Raw genomic sequence first — 16,441 nt, forward strand, 5'->3', positions numbered from 1 at the left:
CGCTGCTGTATTCGACCTAAATGTTTTTCAATGAGGAAAAAAAATGTCAATGGGATGCAAGCATTCCTAAAAATAACCAAAAAAAAATCCAGCACTCATATTGTTAATGATGCAATTGAATTTAATAAGTTTATCTAATTTAAATAAAAAAATACAACAATATTAAAAAAATGAATTTTTTTTTAAAAATTACCTGAAAACTAACTGTTAGATCTGTGATCTTACCAACGACTTCATATATCTATTAGCTTACATGCATGCACGTAATCTTATTCTGATTTTAGTTTTCGTCTGCTAACAGCCACAGTAGTAATTTTCTTCATTATTTTTGGGGCATTCTAACACCGATCTCTCTCCAATATCTATTCAAATTGTTCGTATACCATCTGAGGATAGATGGCATGTTAGGAAGCCTGTCGGCAACAACATATATACCTGAAGAAGTGCTTCTGTCATGTGTGATGATCACACAGCAAAATATAATCATTTGCAAAGAGAAAATCTGAACACTAAATTTGATTGAGATTACAAGGAAATATTGAGAAGCACTGAATTTGAAAATGAATTCCTGCAAACAAAACCTACTTTCATGACAAAGAAGCCCTCTACAAGAAACAACTTAGCTGAAAATTGACATCTAGAAAGAAGAAAAAAAACCCTAATCTCCATCTCCTAGGAGAAACATCAACCTGCTAGTGGTTGAAGCTCACTCTGACGAAAAACAAAAGGCCACCATATCCCACCGTGATTTTATGCACACCAGATGGAAAAACCTTGTAACTTGTAGTATCTACAATCGCTAGGCTCTTGCAAGCATTAAAAGAAAATCTCACCTTGTTACTCTTACCTGCTGCCACAAACACCCTCTCAAATCCAATGACTTGCTTGGCATGAGCCCCACTAACACCATCTGGAGGTTTTGAGTAAACCATGACCACTTCACTGCCGTCCTTTTCCCCTACGTTTTGGACTGTCACCTCATAAATCATCAACAAAAACAGCAGGACAACTTTGCCTGTAGCCTTCACTGGTGTGGTTCAGGTCATGGCATTGCTCATGCTTGTTCAATTTGATTTCAAGATAGGCTTCAGCTGGGGATGATAGCTCGTTCCCGAACTCTGTGTAGCTGAGTCCATATCCAAATGGATAAACTGTTGCGCCATTGTAGAATTTATATGTTCTTCCAGGATAACCGAAGCTGTCAACAGGTCGCAGTGGCATTGATGTCATAGGTAACATATCAACATAGCTACTCTCATACCATATGAGTGGCAGTCTCCCTTCTATAATAATAGAAAAATAGAATTTCGGTTAATTAATTACTCGCAGGATATTAACAGATTAATATAGAATGCTTACCAGGATTATATTTTCCAAAAACAACATCGGCAAAGCCTAGCTCGACCTCCTTCTTGTCCAGGATGTCCAACTCATAAGATAGCTTCAATCTTATCATTATCCCTTGCAAAAGAGATATATATCAACCCCACCTGCTGACATGATTATCAGAATCACTGGACCTCTAGAGACTTGAGCAACTTGGTTTATCAATTGAGTCTGGTATCCTGGGAGAAGGAGATCCTCCCTATCCAAACTCTCAGCCTCAATCGATAAATCCAAGCCCACCAATAACAAAGTGGCATCAGCTTTCTTCGCAGCTTCCATGGCAGGAAGGATCAAACTATCATTCCTGCATGTCATTTCACCGCATCCCATTTCATATATCACTTCTCCAAATGAAGAGATGCCATCAAGTGGCGTAACATATCGGCAAGGGACACCTGTATAAAATTCGCAGTGTGAATTAAATTTCCAAACAAAATTGCCAGCCATAAATTGTTGCTGTACTGAGTTGTAAATTTAGTTAAAACCTGCATAATTTCCAACCATGGCTGCTGTAGAATTGGCATGTGGTCCAATCACTGCAATGTTTTTAAACTTGGCAGAGTCCAAAGTCAAAGTTTCATTAATATTTTTATGAAGAACAGCCCCTTCGCTGGCTGCTTCAGCTGCTAATTCAAATATGTTCATCGGAGCAAACATGATCCTAGCCAAGTGATTTGAAAGAAGGACTCCCATCAAAGAATCCAAGTCTCATTAGCACAACATAGAGGTATTTTAGTGACTTGTCGATCTCTGTCTCAGCTACTTCTCCTTGCATCACTGCATTTTGGAGAGAGTCGGGACAATAGGCTCCACAATCAAGATCCAACCCTGCATTTACATTGACCAAAAAACAAAAAAGTTATTCTAACCAAATATACACTCTCAATTATTAAAAAAGCTAGCATGCATTCCAAGATCTCAGCTTTAAGTTTCGTCTAAATAAAGGTTCTTTCTGACTTGTAAGAGCTTCAAAAGGTTACGCATATCCTTATCAGAGACAGCTAGGGCAACAGTAACATGCCTTATGACATAAAAATCAACAGAGATGTCCTCATAACATTAACAAAAATGCCTGCATTACACGTATGGTATGCTTGCCTGCCTTTAAAACTTGGGCAACAACATCCTCCTTTGTGTCACCAAGCCATTTGTGGTTGTCTACCATCACCTGAATGGAGTCACAATCCGAAACAATCTATCTGTAAAAGAGACAAATACATATAAATTAGTGATTGGAATTCAAACTAAGATTCATTAACTAACTGGGTAATTGATGTAACATATACCCATGTAGATCCCATTCTCCTCTGATGGTGTCTTTTAGGAGTCTTGGATCAGCACAAGTAGCTAGGAATGCCATTAACACGGTTGTAGGAGCACATAACACTACTAACATCACCATCTTTAAAACACATTTCAAAGGGAACTTGAAAAGTCTCCAACATAGATATCTTGCTCAGTCATCTTGAGAACATTAAAAATTGAAACTCCTTAGAATTAGAATTAAATGATGTAAGAAATTGAAGGTTTTATACATACAATGAAGTCACGTACCCTTGCATCATAATGGTATCTGTCGATTCCCAACCATGCATCAACATCGTCAGCAGTATAACGCTTACAACATGCAGAAACCTTGAGAGGTCTAGAATCCAAATCTTTGGTCTCTCCGGCTCCTTCTACATCTTGCAATCCTCTTACATAGTTAGAAGCATATGTGCCTACCACAAAAGGGTCTTCTCCTGGTGTCTCTGCAATTCTTCCCCACCTAGGATCTCTAACCACGTTTATGTTAGGGCTCCAATATGTTAACCCTGCTCGCCCTAAATTGTACATTGCCCTTGCTTCAGTTGAAACAGCCTAGACATAACAGAAATAAAATCATTTATAAGCACATAGTATTCAAACATATATAAATAGCTATGAAAATTCTATATATATAGATATATACATACCTGACCAATGGTTTTCCGTAGTGACTTGTTGAAGGATGCAGTTGTATGGATGGCAGTGGGGAAACTTGTTGCGCCAGGTATCAATTCATCAAAGAAGGTACCAGGACCGACATTGGAGACACCATGTTGTGCCTCGGACCACCACTCATAATGAGGTAGGCCTATTCTTGGCACACCAATGGCTTTGTCTCCCAGCTGCCGCACCTTCTCATCTAGTGTCATTCGATCCACCAGATCTTTTGCCCTATCCTCAAAGGATATATAGAGAGGAGTCACAGTGGCCAAATTCTCTCATTTCCAAACCTTGGTTTGCAAACCGTGTAGGATCACAAACATGAGTGTAGTTGATAGGGACATCAGCAAGGCTAGGAGTAGCTAGTACTTAATAGGGATCTATGGTGGTTAAGCATAGAGAGTAAAGGAACATCCCTAGCTGTGCAAACAGCTAAGAAAGCAAGAACAAGAAGGAGAATGGCTTTAGCCATTGCTTGTGTTAGTTTTTTTCTCTCTCAAGTAAAGGCACGGTGGATTAAAAAGAAATCTTCACTCCATGCATATTGATATGCATGTATTTCAAACGGTATATGAGAAAGAGACAGGATAGGATAAAATCAAGTCAAACACAGATTCGAAGGATTTCTTGCATATATTTAGAAGTTACAAAATCTAATAAACTGTTTAAAATCTTTACTGTTATATGGTGGTTAGTATTCTTAATTGAAAATCTTAGTCTAAGCTTGTTTTCCTACCTGTTAACTAGAAAGCCATAAAATCTTAAGGTAAAATCTTATGATTTCTTTGTTTTTATAGTTAAATTTAATTTATTGGTTAGTTTTTTATTATAAAATCTGATGAGGGTTTTTTTTTTTTTTTGTTAATATTTTGGAATTATATGAATGTTATTAAATTTGGTCTTAAGCTCCCTGCTAGAAAGCCATTTTGGTCTTTGGAGCAATAGTACATCTGTTTGCTTGACAGTGAACGTTAATCAAGCCTACAGCAGCTACCAAAGGGTGCTTCTCAATTCATCGAGTTCATCCCAAGCTTGACACTTGATGATAGCCGCAACAGGAACTTGCCAGAATGGATATTTAAACAAATCTGGAATGTGCTAAAAGCATGAAAACTAAGAAGAAAACATGATTGCTAGCAATTCCTCAAACACATAATCTTATCTCTGTACGAAGTGAATTGTATTGATTTTAATTGCTCTCCTCCACAATTCCTCAAGCAATTGAGATTGAAACCACAACCTAAACAGTACCATTTGATTTCTAGTAGATTTTCCTGACAGCTAAAACAGCAGAGAAAAAACAGACCACACCCATTCCTATTGCCCAGTATCCATCTCCTCGACTTTCATTTGAGCTTTGCCCTTGCATTTCCAAGGAAAAACAATGCAGTTGTTGCAGCAGCCACATTTCTAAAACACAGCACAATTGCATATTCCAACTTAAGCTTCAAACCCCAATTGCCTCCTTTCTTCTCCATCTTCCTTAATTTCCTCCATCTTGCAACACCCTAAAAAAATAAATAGAAAAGGGCTACATTATCCTTTGATGAGTAATTGTAGGTGACAATGGTTGATTGGCAATTAAGACATTTCACACAATTTGGCGTGTGTGTGTATTTTTAAAAAATAGAAATAATAAATAAAATAATTTAATTAATTAGGTTTTCTATTATGCCCTTTACACACACACACATATTATGATCACAGCATGGTCATAAAATTACTAAAACTATTTATGAACAGTGCAATTATGTACTTCAATCAATACTAAGGAAGAGAAAAAAATCGATTACTTGTCTAGAAAACTTCCAGTGCTACAATTAATTACCTGTCACTTGCGAGAGCTGATGAGCCGCAAACAATCATATGGATGGGCGTTAACCTTCATGAAACTACCCATTATGTTAAAATCAAAGTCTCATGCTTTGACAGCTCCTCCAGCAAACTACTCCTCGGGTAGACAAGCTTGTTAGCCATGACAGATGCAATACAGCTTTGTGCCTATCTGGAACAACCTGCTCTGTTTCCATCAAGGCTTCAGTTTCACTGCCTTTTACCTATCAACAAGTCCCACCCTCGCATTATGAGCTTTATCAAAGCTTCCAAAAACATCCTCTTACCGTCCCATGTTATCCACAAAACAATTTATTCACACATCTCCTTCCAGACATGGTTGTAGCTTTTCCTTTTCTTCACTGGGTCAAAAAGGTTGTTATCACTGCAATACCCAGAAATGATACTAACATCAAGTTGAGACGATTCTTTGGTTGTTTCTGTCCAATGGATGCCAGGAACTCAGACAAAGGTTTTGATCCCCAACCTACAAACTCCTTAGCTTTGACTTACCTTTATTTTCATCATGTATTGTTTTTTATTGTTTCTCTTCCTTCCTTTCATTAGTCTATGTTCTTTCATTCATTCAAATTATCAGACATGAGAAGTTTATCTGCAAAATCACAAATCCCTCGTCCTTCTTCAGAATCATCATTTAAGCCACAGCCATAGTTCTATTCAAACTCAAAATTTATCTGCGTAATTCTATTCTCTTCTTCAAAATATTTGTTTTGGTCATCATAAAGATGCTTTATTGTGTCTATAGGCATCCCAAATCAGCACTTTGATCCAGCAGATATAACAAGGAAAAAAACCCAAAAGTGCTACCAGTAATCACTGCAAGAACAAATGCCATTCTTGAAGTGGTGAAAGCGGCCAGAATCTCTTACAACAATCTTGCGTCCTACAATCTTTGACATAAGCTTAATAACAGAGTGACAATCTCCACATACACGAAGATTCTTCATGACTGTTATTGTGCTACCCTCCACGGTGCTAACTAGCCCAAACGCGATAGCAAGCCTCTCACTATGAAAAGACAACATCTCTTCCTTCTGCTCATCCTCGACATCATGTAGAGCAAATTTTTTATCAGGAACATGACCAAATTCCTTCAACTTTTTTCCCAACCAGTCCAGCTTTTCATATATTCTCTCACTTAGAGGATGGGATCTGTCTGCAGAAAGAAACTCATGTTTCTTTCCCCTCAAAACTACCCAACTGGATCCTGGTTGTTTCACAAGTCCTCCCTGTTTCATCTTCACTCTCATTCTAGAGACATCAGCCCATCTACCAGCAGATGCATATATATTAGACAACAAGACATAGGCAGAACTACAATTTGGCTCTAGATCAAGAATGTGTTTTGCAGCTCTTTCAGCAACCTCCAAATTAGAATGCACCCTACAAGCACTTAGCAAAGCAAGCCATATCATTGAATTCGCTTTCACAGGCATATATCTAACTAACTCCTCTGCTTCATCCAACTTCCCACATCTTCCCAAGATGTCCACCATACAAGCATAGTGCTGGACCCTCAATACATTGGATTTATATCGACTGATATACTCAAAAAAGCACCTCCCCTTCAGTAACATCCCAGAACGGCTACAGGCAGAAAGCAAACCGGTGAATGTGATCTCATCTGGATCTACCCCTGTACGAATCATTTGGTTAAAGAAAATCAACGCCCACAGGCCAAAACCATGTTGTGCGCTTCCAACAATAATTGAGTTCCACGAGACAATATCCTTCTCATTAATGTTCCTAAAGACAGCAACAGCAGAATTTACATTTCCACACTCTGTGTACATGACTACAAGAGAATTACCAACGAAGACATCAGTTTCCAACCCTAGTTTAATAGCCATAGTGTGGATCTCTTTACCCTTATCAAGAGCCTCTAATCCACAACATGCATTCAAAGTAATAGAGAAAGTAGATTGATTTGGAAGAACACCCATCTTAGTCATGTCACCAAAAACCCTCAATGCATCCTGATGCTTATTATTCCATACATATCCCGTCAAAAGCGCCGTCCATTTTACAACATTTTTAATCAGTGTCTCATTAAAAATCTTGTGAGCATGCTCTATTTTCATGCAATTTGCATAAAACGTTATAAGTGATACTGATATAAACTCATGAAAAAAACATCCTAACTTAACAACATGACCATGAACTTGAACACCCAAATTAAACTCCACTGCATGGGCACAAGCTGACAAAACACAAGCAAACGTGCTCCAAGTTGGCTCAACACCAGAACGCAGCATCTTCTTAAAAACAAACAAGGCTTCTTCACTCTTCCTATTTAGGTCAAGCCCTCCAATCATCGAAGTCCATGAAATGACATCTCTAACAGGCATTTCTTCAAACAACCTGACACCCTCTTCAACTCTCCCATTCTCAAAATACCCATGAACCATAGCATTCCACGCCGCAACATCCTTCACTTGCATATCCAGAAACAACCTCTGGGCAAGCTCGACTCTCCCAAACTTCAAGTAGCCATGTACCATCGTCGTCCAAGAGATAACATTCTTCTCAGGCATTTCATCAAATAACCTTGTAGCCATACCTAAATTCCCACAATCTAAACACCCTTTTATCATCGAATTCCAAGAAACCACATCTCTAACAGACATCCTATCAAACAGTTTCAAAGCATCACATAGCCTGTCATTTCTCGTATACCCAGCAATCATCTTGGTGTACAGATGAAGACTTGGAGATGGGATTTTATCAAAAATGAGGCGAGCTTGGTCCAGTCTCTGGTTCTTAAGGTGATTAGCGAGCGAGGCAGTGTAAGAGAGAGTGATTGTTCTAGTGTAACGCGTAATATGAGCCATGAAAATGATGAAGGGTTCACTTACTAAGATCAGTGGCTTCATTAAATAGAAACAAGCAGGAAAACATGAAACGGAGCGTTTTTTAATTAGTTGTACTTGTTCATTTACATAGCCGAAAGGCAGTGTCCAAACTAATAAAAGGTAATGTTGAATGGAGTAAACTTTTTGTTTTTTTAAGAGAAAAAAAGGAAAAAGATGATGTTGGAATATTTCTTTGGGAAGAAATCTTAAGTTTCTCTTTTGGAGATGATCGAGAAATTTGAAATTAAGGTTTAAATCTATAACTTACAAGTTAGAAAGATATTAAATTAGTTTTGGCAAGCCTTCGCTGCCGAGCATTTATTCTTTTTAATAAAAAAAAACAAATATATAAGTTCTTTTGATGTATTTTTTAGATATAAAAAAAATTCTCATGCACAAATCAAAATATTTATACATGTATCTAATTAATTAAATTAATATTTGATTAAAATATAACTAAATTTAAGATATATGATATCATAATATATACCATTTACAACCATGGTTTTTAATAAAAATATATTTTTTTGTATTAAATATATTTTTAAAAATAAAAAATATAGTGATAAGCATATAGTACCGAGATAACAAAGTAGATCTTTGACAAAAAAAAAAATGAAGTTGTATTATTCTAGTTTTGAGTTAAATAAAAAAATAATCATCAATAACAAATAATAAAATCATATTTTTTTAAATTAAAAGACATAAAAGGCATTAAACAAGAAAAAAAATAGTATGGACATTATGAATTAACCAGTTAAATATGTAACCTGCTAATGAATTCAATTAAATTTAATAATTTATTTTATAAATTTTAAAAAAATCAAATATAACATAGGAAAATACAAAACAAAAAAACAAAAAGAGTGTGATTTGGCATTGAAAAAAACAGCCCATCTTGTTTTTTTTTTTTAAGGGGTTGAACACCAACTCTTTTTTATTTTCTTAAGTAATAGACAATATATGTCATCTATTTTTTCAGAATTCAACAACTAGAGGTTGCTAAAAAATAAAATAAAAATCAGTTTTTTCAATTAAAAAGTTGTTTTAAAACCTATTTTTACCTAAAACATTTAGAACGCAACCTAAAAATCTTAATAAATCTATGCATGGTCTAAAAAACAAATAAAAAAAACTCAAAGAACCCAAAATCTACTTGAACCTGAAATTCTTTCCACGATCAAATCTGTCTCATCAAGCAAGTTGAAGGGGAAAAGACACTTAGCATCAAATAAAATTTATTAACACCAATATTTACTATTTTTGTGGCCAGAATAGTAAAAACCAATTACTTTCTCTTTTCACGACAAAATCCAACAAGCCTTTCTCATTTTGTAATATAGGGACTGGAAAAAAAATTTAGTATTAAAATTAAATGTGAAAACAACTAAGGGACCGACCATCCAAATGAAATTAAAAGTGATCATTTACTTTATCCATCCTTTTCACTTTAATTTTCAAACATTCAATTCAATCCTTTTCTAAAAAAGTTGAAAATTGGGCTCAATTGAAAAAAAAAAAAAAATTGGGGAATTGGTGGAGGATGAACAGTGAAAATGCTATAAGGGTTTAACTTCTGTTAATTAATTTGCCTTTGTAAAGGAAATATGTAAATCTCTAATTAACCTTCCCATCCCACCCTTACGGGGCACACAAATTAATTGATATTTGCTTAAAAAGATATTTGACTTTTATTCATATGAGTAATTCATACAAACAAAACAGAGCGAGGTGTAGAGGTAATTGGACACACCAGCTCCTCACCAACTGGCACAGAATATCACTTTTCCTCCCAGGATCATCTAAAGCCTGATGGAGGAATGTCCCTTCCGCAAACAACTAGAAAACAAGAATCAAAAAAAAAAAAAGGAAAAAAAAAAAGAGTAAGAATCATGTATTTTGGAGGATTGCCTTGAAGATGAAGCATGCATGCCCTTTACAACCCTACATGATAATAATAACAATGCCATGCATCATCTTTCGGATCAATTAAGCAGCCTTGACGACGACAAGCAAGGAACCTAAACCCTCCCTCCGTTCACTGCCATTTATATAAGACTCCATCTTCTTGCACAAAACACATGTACTTGTGAACTAGTGCTGCCTGCATTGAGCTGTTAGAGTCCTCGAACTATTAACTCCAAAATCCTTCCATCCTTCTACAAATCTTAGTTTACTGCGCAACAATGGCCTCGCAGCAGATTATAAAACATGTTGCCTCGCTACTTCTGGTCTTAAACTTCTGCATGTATGTCATTGTTTTGGGGATTGGAGGTTGGGCTATGAATAGAGCCATTGATCATGGTTTCATCATCGGTAAATCACCCTCTCTCGCCTTCTTTGCTCTCTTTTTTCTTTATTAACTCTGATGCACTACTTGTCTTCGGCTAGCATGGTCTGTGTTCTGATTATGTTATCTGCAAGTTAATTTCAGGACCTGGGTTTGACCTTCCAGCACATTTCTCACCTATTTACTTCCCTATGGGAAACGCTGCCACTGGATTCTTTGTGATGTTTGCTTTGATCGCCGGAGTTGTTGGTGTTGCCTCGGCAATTGCTGGTCTTAATCACATCCGGACTTGGACGGGCGACAGCTTGCCATCTGCAGCCTCCGCTGCTGCCGTTTCTTGGACCCTCACTCTTCTAGCCACGGGGTAAGCAACCACCATCCACCACCTTTCGCCCTAGCTTTCTCTCAGCAACTCTTTAAGCAATCAACTATAAGTATTAGACAAGGTTCCATGTTTGGGGTAAAAGAAAAGTGATTTTCGATCTCAAGCCAGGTTAAAATGCTCAATTTACGTTCAAAAACAAAACAAAAGAAAGAAACTGAGAGATACATATGCTTCTTTCGTGCAGCTTCGCCTGCAAAGAAATCGAGCTCTCTATCAGGAACGCCCGTCTGGTAAGAATAACCAGAGATTCTTCACTTGTCATGTATAATTCAATGGCCAAGATTTCAACCTTGCGCATAACCATGCACCAGAAACTGATCACAAGTATTTTTCTTTCTGCAGAGAACCATGGAGGCGTTTCTGATAATCCTTTCTGCTACACAACTTCTATACATGGCAGCCATCCACGGTGCCTCCTCGTTTAGGAGACCTTAAGAGAGAGTTCCTTTACGTATGCTTGGTGTGTTTTCATTTTCATTTTCCGGCTCTCTCTGGAGCATGAAATTAACTAGGAGATTGATGTTTTTTCTGTGTGATTGGTGTGGATTTGTATGAACAGGTAATTAACAAGGAAATGGTGTGAGCATCATTTATAATTTCATTATGAGGTCTCTTGCTTCTCTGAGACATCAATTGTTTATTCTTACAGAATAAATAAATTAGACTGTATTAATCAATTACTATTGCTTATTTAATGCACGTTGTTTTGGATCATCATTTGAATAAATTGGAATTCTTTTTTTATTATTTGTTCTTGGGGTAACCCCTAAACTAGATAATGGCATATATATATAATGGATGTGGGTTTAATTATAATTTCAACAATAAAATGTATATTAAAATATATGATCTTGTTACATAAATTTTTTTTTAATTTTTTTAATTTAATTACACAACAATAAAATTATTTCTTGTAAAAAAAGTAATTATTTTCAACTCCATTGAAAAAAAAAATTATAGCAGGGTTCTTAATACACAAAAATGTGTATTAATACATTCACATGAAACAAATAATAATAAAATCATTGAGGAAATTTATTTATTTTTTCAAAACTTTCTTCTATGATTCATGTAATGCTCTCTTTAAAAAAAAAAAAACAATTATAAAAATCATAATTCATTCCCAAAATGGATCCTCTTAAATATTTCACATTTTCTATTAAAATAAATTAAAAGAAAAATAGTTGGATCTTAAATTTATTTTTATAAAATATTCATGACAACAAACATAAAAAATATGCATAATAGGTTCACATTAAATAATTAACGAAATGATTACAACAACAACAGGAGTCATTTGAGAATATATATTAAATTGATTAATATCTAATGAAATAATATCTCAAATATAATATTATTTATTCAATTGTAATTAATTTTGATTATATTCTAAGAAAAAAACATGAAGGGTATAACAAAAATAAACCTGATAATACCATAAAAAATCATTATCTCATCCAAAAATAATTTTAGTTATTTTATATTTACATAAAAGTTAAGCAGAAATTGTTTTTTTTTAAAAAAAAAAAAAACAAGGGTTTTCAAAGAGAGCTCAAGAGTCTTATATATAGAAAACGACATGTTATTTATATTCTTTTTTTTTTATTTATTAAGATTGAAGGATGATACATCGTAAACCTAACTTTTTTATATATAGAAAACGACATGTTGTTTTCACTGATAATGTATTTTTTCAGCAGTAAGAAAAAAATTTAATCATTAACTAAAAACCCGGCTTAGCTGATGAATCTTGAAACCTCCAACTTAAATTATTTCCTAACTTGGATTTCATATTAAGCAAGTCAGGGGTTGATATAACACGGTAGATGATATTTTTAAAAAAAAAATATTAAAACAATAATATATTTAATTAATGAGATCGAGTTACCAAACTTATTAGTTTGATCTTAGTTTCAAGTGAATTTAATAAGTTTGGTTTTTTAAACTAGTTATTATTTAATTACATAGGGGAAATAAGTAATCACAGTTAAATAACCAAATAAAATAAAATAAAAAATGATTATAATGGATTGCATTAAAAGTAAGTTTGTTAATATTACAAAAATATTTATATTATCTCACTCAAGAATAAAGAGAAAATTAAATGGAATTTGATAAGATAATATCTAAAAAATATATTTTAATTAATTTAATAGTTTTCTATATATATAGACACTTTAAATTAATTAATTCTTAAGAAGGTAAATTAATTTTTTTAATAAAAAAAATCAGACATGGAGATCTGAACAACTCACCATGTTTGGGCCATGTAAACGAACCCTAGGCCTAGACATGTAGTTCACTCAATGTTTTTAATAAAAGTAAAAAACAACGCCTTGTAGGCAAACCTAGTTTCCTATTGAATGAAAAATTAAGCTGGTTTTTTTAAACAAAAAAAAAAAAAACTCATTTTTAACATATTTTTATCTAAAACAACTTTTATAACCTATATAAAAAAAATTCTCAACTAAAAAACTCAAAATTAATTAAAAACACAATTAAATGAGAAAAATACTTCTCAACCCCAATAATCTAATTTTTTCCAACAAATCTCCATTGACTATTTTTTTTTTCTCTCATCAAAATCATACCAACTAACATTGTTCTCTCTCATCCATCATTTTTCAAATAATTATCTCTTATTTTTTGCTAAATCATTAATAAATGAGTTTTTTAACTAATCAAATCATTAATTGCAAAACTAAATCCTAAGCTAAAAAGACAAGGAAAATTAAGCAACTGACATCATTTTTTTTGTTTATTTAGCTTTTTCTTTGTCATAATTTTGATATTCATTTTTTATATTTTTCAAACAATAAAATCAAAATCTTTTTCATAAAATAAAACACCAGCCAAATGTCAAGTGACTTTTTCAAAATCAAGATAACTATATAAAAACTAGATTTAAAATAAATAATCAACCCTAAATTCAAATGACACAACATTGAAATATAAAATTAAAAATAATAAAAACATCAATAAAATAAAGCAAAAAAAAAAAAATAGAGTTGACACCGGAGCTTTCTAGAAACAAAAGGGATATCATTTTTTTATTTATTTCAATTTTAATCCTTTCATTTTCAATTTGCCAATAATATTTTTTATGACATTAAACACCAACCCGACATCTAAATATTTTTTTAAAAATCATCATGATAATAATAAAATTAAAAAGAAAAATTTGATGATCAAAGCAAAATAAGTACCAAAAAAATAGAGAAGAAAAAAGAAAAGAAAACACTACTATAATCCATAATGTTGTGAGGACGAAAGCAGTGTTTTCTTCGCAACCTTTAATGCTTTTTTATTTTATTAATTTTAATTTTAATTTTAGACCTCGAATGCCCATTATAAAACTACAAAACGAAAAGCAGTCATATGGCATCCATTCATACCAAAGTGCACAATTGAAGCAGAATCTAATAGAAGGTAAATTAACTAAATTACAAAAAGAAAAGGAAAATTACTACATCAATCACAATCCAGCTAGTAGCAATAATAGGAGAAGAAAGGGGGAGGAGAAAACACCAATCTGCCCATGCTAATCAAAAATGGAAGGAAAAAAACACATACAACATGCGGTCTCTACTAACACCATAAAAAATCAACAAGGAAATCAGGCTCAGGCTTGGTCAGCTAAGCTAGGCACCATTGATGAAACTCAATAATTGCCAAGTTTATATAGTTGTTTTATCTATATAGGTTTTCTGCCATTTATTGTTTCGGAAAATTTTCTAAGAGATTCTAACTCTCGTATCTCAAACTTGTACAAACCAGATCCTTCTCAGATTCCCCATCCACGATAGCTTCCTCGCGCTAACTTCTGCAACAGATGTATGGGGTATCACAAAACAAAACGACAAGACAACAGCCATATGAAATGTGCAGAAATCTCATCTTTAGAGGGTAGTTGAACAAAGCAAGAAAACCAAAATATCATCTCCACTTAAACCATAGTTGAACCAAATCAAGATAATAAGAAACAAGACCCCAGTAAAAAGAATCTGCAGATGGTGCCAATCTGAAAAACTTTAAAAATGGAAACCACCTCACAATTGGTTTTTTGAGTCAAGAATCTCTCCAGATTTATTTTCTCAAAAAACAAAAGAAAAGGTGAGGGTACAACTCAAAATGAGGAAGCACCAAAGAATACGTGAGCAAAACTAGCAAACTGGACAAATTAGTATTTTTCAACTACTAAGAGGTTTTATTGAAAATTAAAAACAAAATATGATGTTCTGAAAGAAAAATCCCTAGATTTTCTATAGCAGAGAATTTATACAATTCCTAGGTTGTCTGTCAAAGGTGATACTAGCACCCAGGTTAACAACCCCATTAAAAAGCAACTCGTCAAATAATTATCTTAATAATGACTCATACTTCTCGAGAGTTATGAGCAACCATAATGTTGAAAAAGAAGAGCACATATGTTGACTATAAGGCCTAAAAAGCAATAGGAATCCCAAGATCAGTAAAATTTAGATGCACTTTTTTTTTTTTCAATACATGACAAATCTACAGAACACTTCAAAAGGCACATTTTGCACAACAGGGCATCAAAACAGATCACAACAAAATGGTACCTGAAAGACATCAGATCACATATATACATGCAGTGTATGTACAGGATCTCAATATCCAACCAAATCACGTTCTGATTAACTTGAGGGAATACTACTAACCTGAAATTATCTATTTGGAGCCTGTAAGAACATCAAATATACCACAGCAACTCATCCACAATGTTCTTTCTGCTAGTCGTGGACCACAAGCAAGAAGAGGCTGCAGATGAATTAAGCAAAGCAGAACATATTCACTTGTTAATGCAACAAATTCAAGAAAAAGAATGACAGGCCAATCTCATCAACATGAAGAGACAAACCTTATTTTCAGTACTTTGACGAGCATCAGTGTATATAGTTTTTTCTTCACCATTACCAGTTTCGGCAGAATGACTGGCTGATGATACCAATGTTTTCCCTACATTTCCATATGCAGAAGAACCAACCACATTTGCAGATGCCCTAACATTCTCATCTGAGATAGGAAAAACTTTATCTTCATTTTTTCTTTGGCACTACAATAGCCGGTGAAACTTCAGCAATCTCATTGGATACAGGCAACAATTTGTCCTCATCTTCCTCAAAACCAGATTCCACCACTTCCAGAACCTCTGGATTTTCAACTTGAGCAATCTCAATAACAACTTTTGCTGTCTCAGATATAGGCACCACAGGATTAACCAAATCAGCAGAAGCAGTTTCCAAAACTGAATTACTATCAGCTTCCTTGACTGGTTTCTCATTTTTCAGGGATCTGCTTCACGTCTTCAGAAAAAGAACCATTTTCCTTTTCTTCATCATTGGCTTCCTTTTTGATTTCTTCTCCAAAGCTTGAGACTCATTGCTGAAACTACAACTGCTAGAGCTCCCGTCATCTTCATCATGAGATTCCTTGGAAGAATCAACATGCTCAATAAAAACATTTTTACTCTCCACATTTTGCTTAGAGTTCACTTCTCTCTCAATATTTACGCAATGTTGTCCTCTGATTCAACTTTTAGGCTTCCTTCTGCATCCCCAGTGACTACCTCCATGGGCTTGTTCTGGTCGGCTAATGAATTAGAAGGCTTTGGGCCTCCCTTCTCAGATTCTCCATTCCCCTCATTAAATGGATGCTGGTGGTTGTGTTGGTCCTGTGATACAG

General features: G+C 34.3%; 2 protein-coding genes, 1 long non-coding RNA gene and 1 pseudogene across 3 annotated transcripts; 1 reads left to right on the top strand and 3 right to left on the bottom strand.

Moving 5' to 3' along the window:
• Positions 1-692: 692 nt before the first annotated feature.
• On the bottom strand, positions 693-3,826 carry LOC118062710 (probable beta-D-xylosidase 5; annotated as a pseudogene).
• Positions 3,827-4,461: 635 nt separating this feature from the next.
• On the bottom strand, positions 4,462-8,079 carry LOC118062728 (pentatricopeptide repeat-containing protein At5g46460, mitochondrial). The gene is made up of 2 exons (XM_035076567.2): positions 5,183-8,079; positions 4,462-4,862 (listed from the first exon to the last, which is right to left on the bottom strand). The coding sequence occupies exon 1, from the start codon at positions 8,037-8,039 to the stop codon at positions 6,012-6,014; it is 2,028 nt and encodes a 675-aa protein (XP_034932458.1). The 5' UTR covers positions 8,040-8,079; the 3' UTR covers positions 4,462-4,862; positions 5,183-6,011.
• A 1,884-nt stretch (positions 8,080-9,963) lies between these two features.
• LOC118062715 (membrane protein PM19L) lies at positions 9,964-11,415 on the top strand. Its single transcript, XM_035076549.2, has 4 exons — positions 9,964-10,376; positions 10,495-10,714; positions 10,920-10,965; positions 11,078-11,415. The coding sequence occupies exons 1-4, from the start codon at positions 10,247-10,249 to the stop codon at positions 11,168-11,170; spliced, it is 489 nt and encodes a 162-aa protein (XP_034932440.1). The 5' UTR covers positions 9,964-10,246; the 3' UTR covers positions 11,171-11,415.
• Positions 11,416-14,155: 2,740 nt separating this feature from the next.
• On the bottom strand, positions 14,156-16,055 carry LOC118062726 (uncharacterized). The gene is made up of 3 exons (XR_004689813.2): positions 15,618-16,055; positions 15,418-15,517; positions 14,156-14,558 (listed from the first exon to the last, which is right to left on the bottom strand). It is a non-coding gene; the product is annotated as an uncharacterized lncRNA (long non-coding RNA).
• Between the last annotated feature and the right edge of the window lie 386 nt (positions 16,056-16,441).

Source organism: Populus alba, chromosome 1, assembly GCF_005239225.2.
Source record: "Populus alba chromosome 1, ASM523922v2, whole genome shotgun sequence".
Classification (NCBI taxonomy): domain Eukaryota; kingdom Viridiplantae; phylum Streptophyta; class Magnoliopsida; order Malpighiales; family Salicaceae; genus Populus; species Populus alba.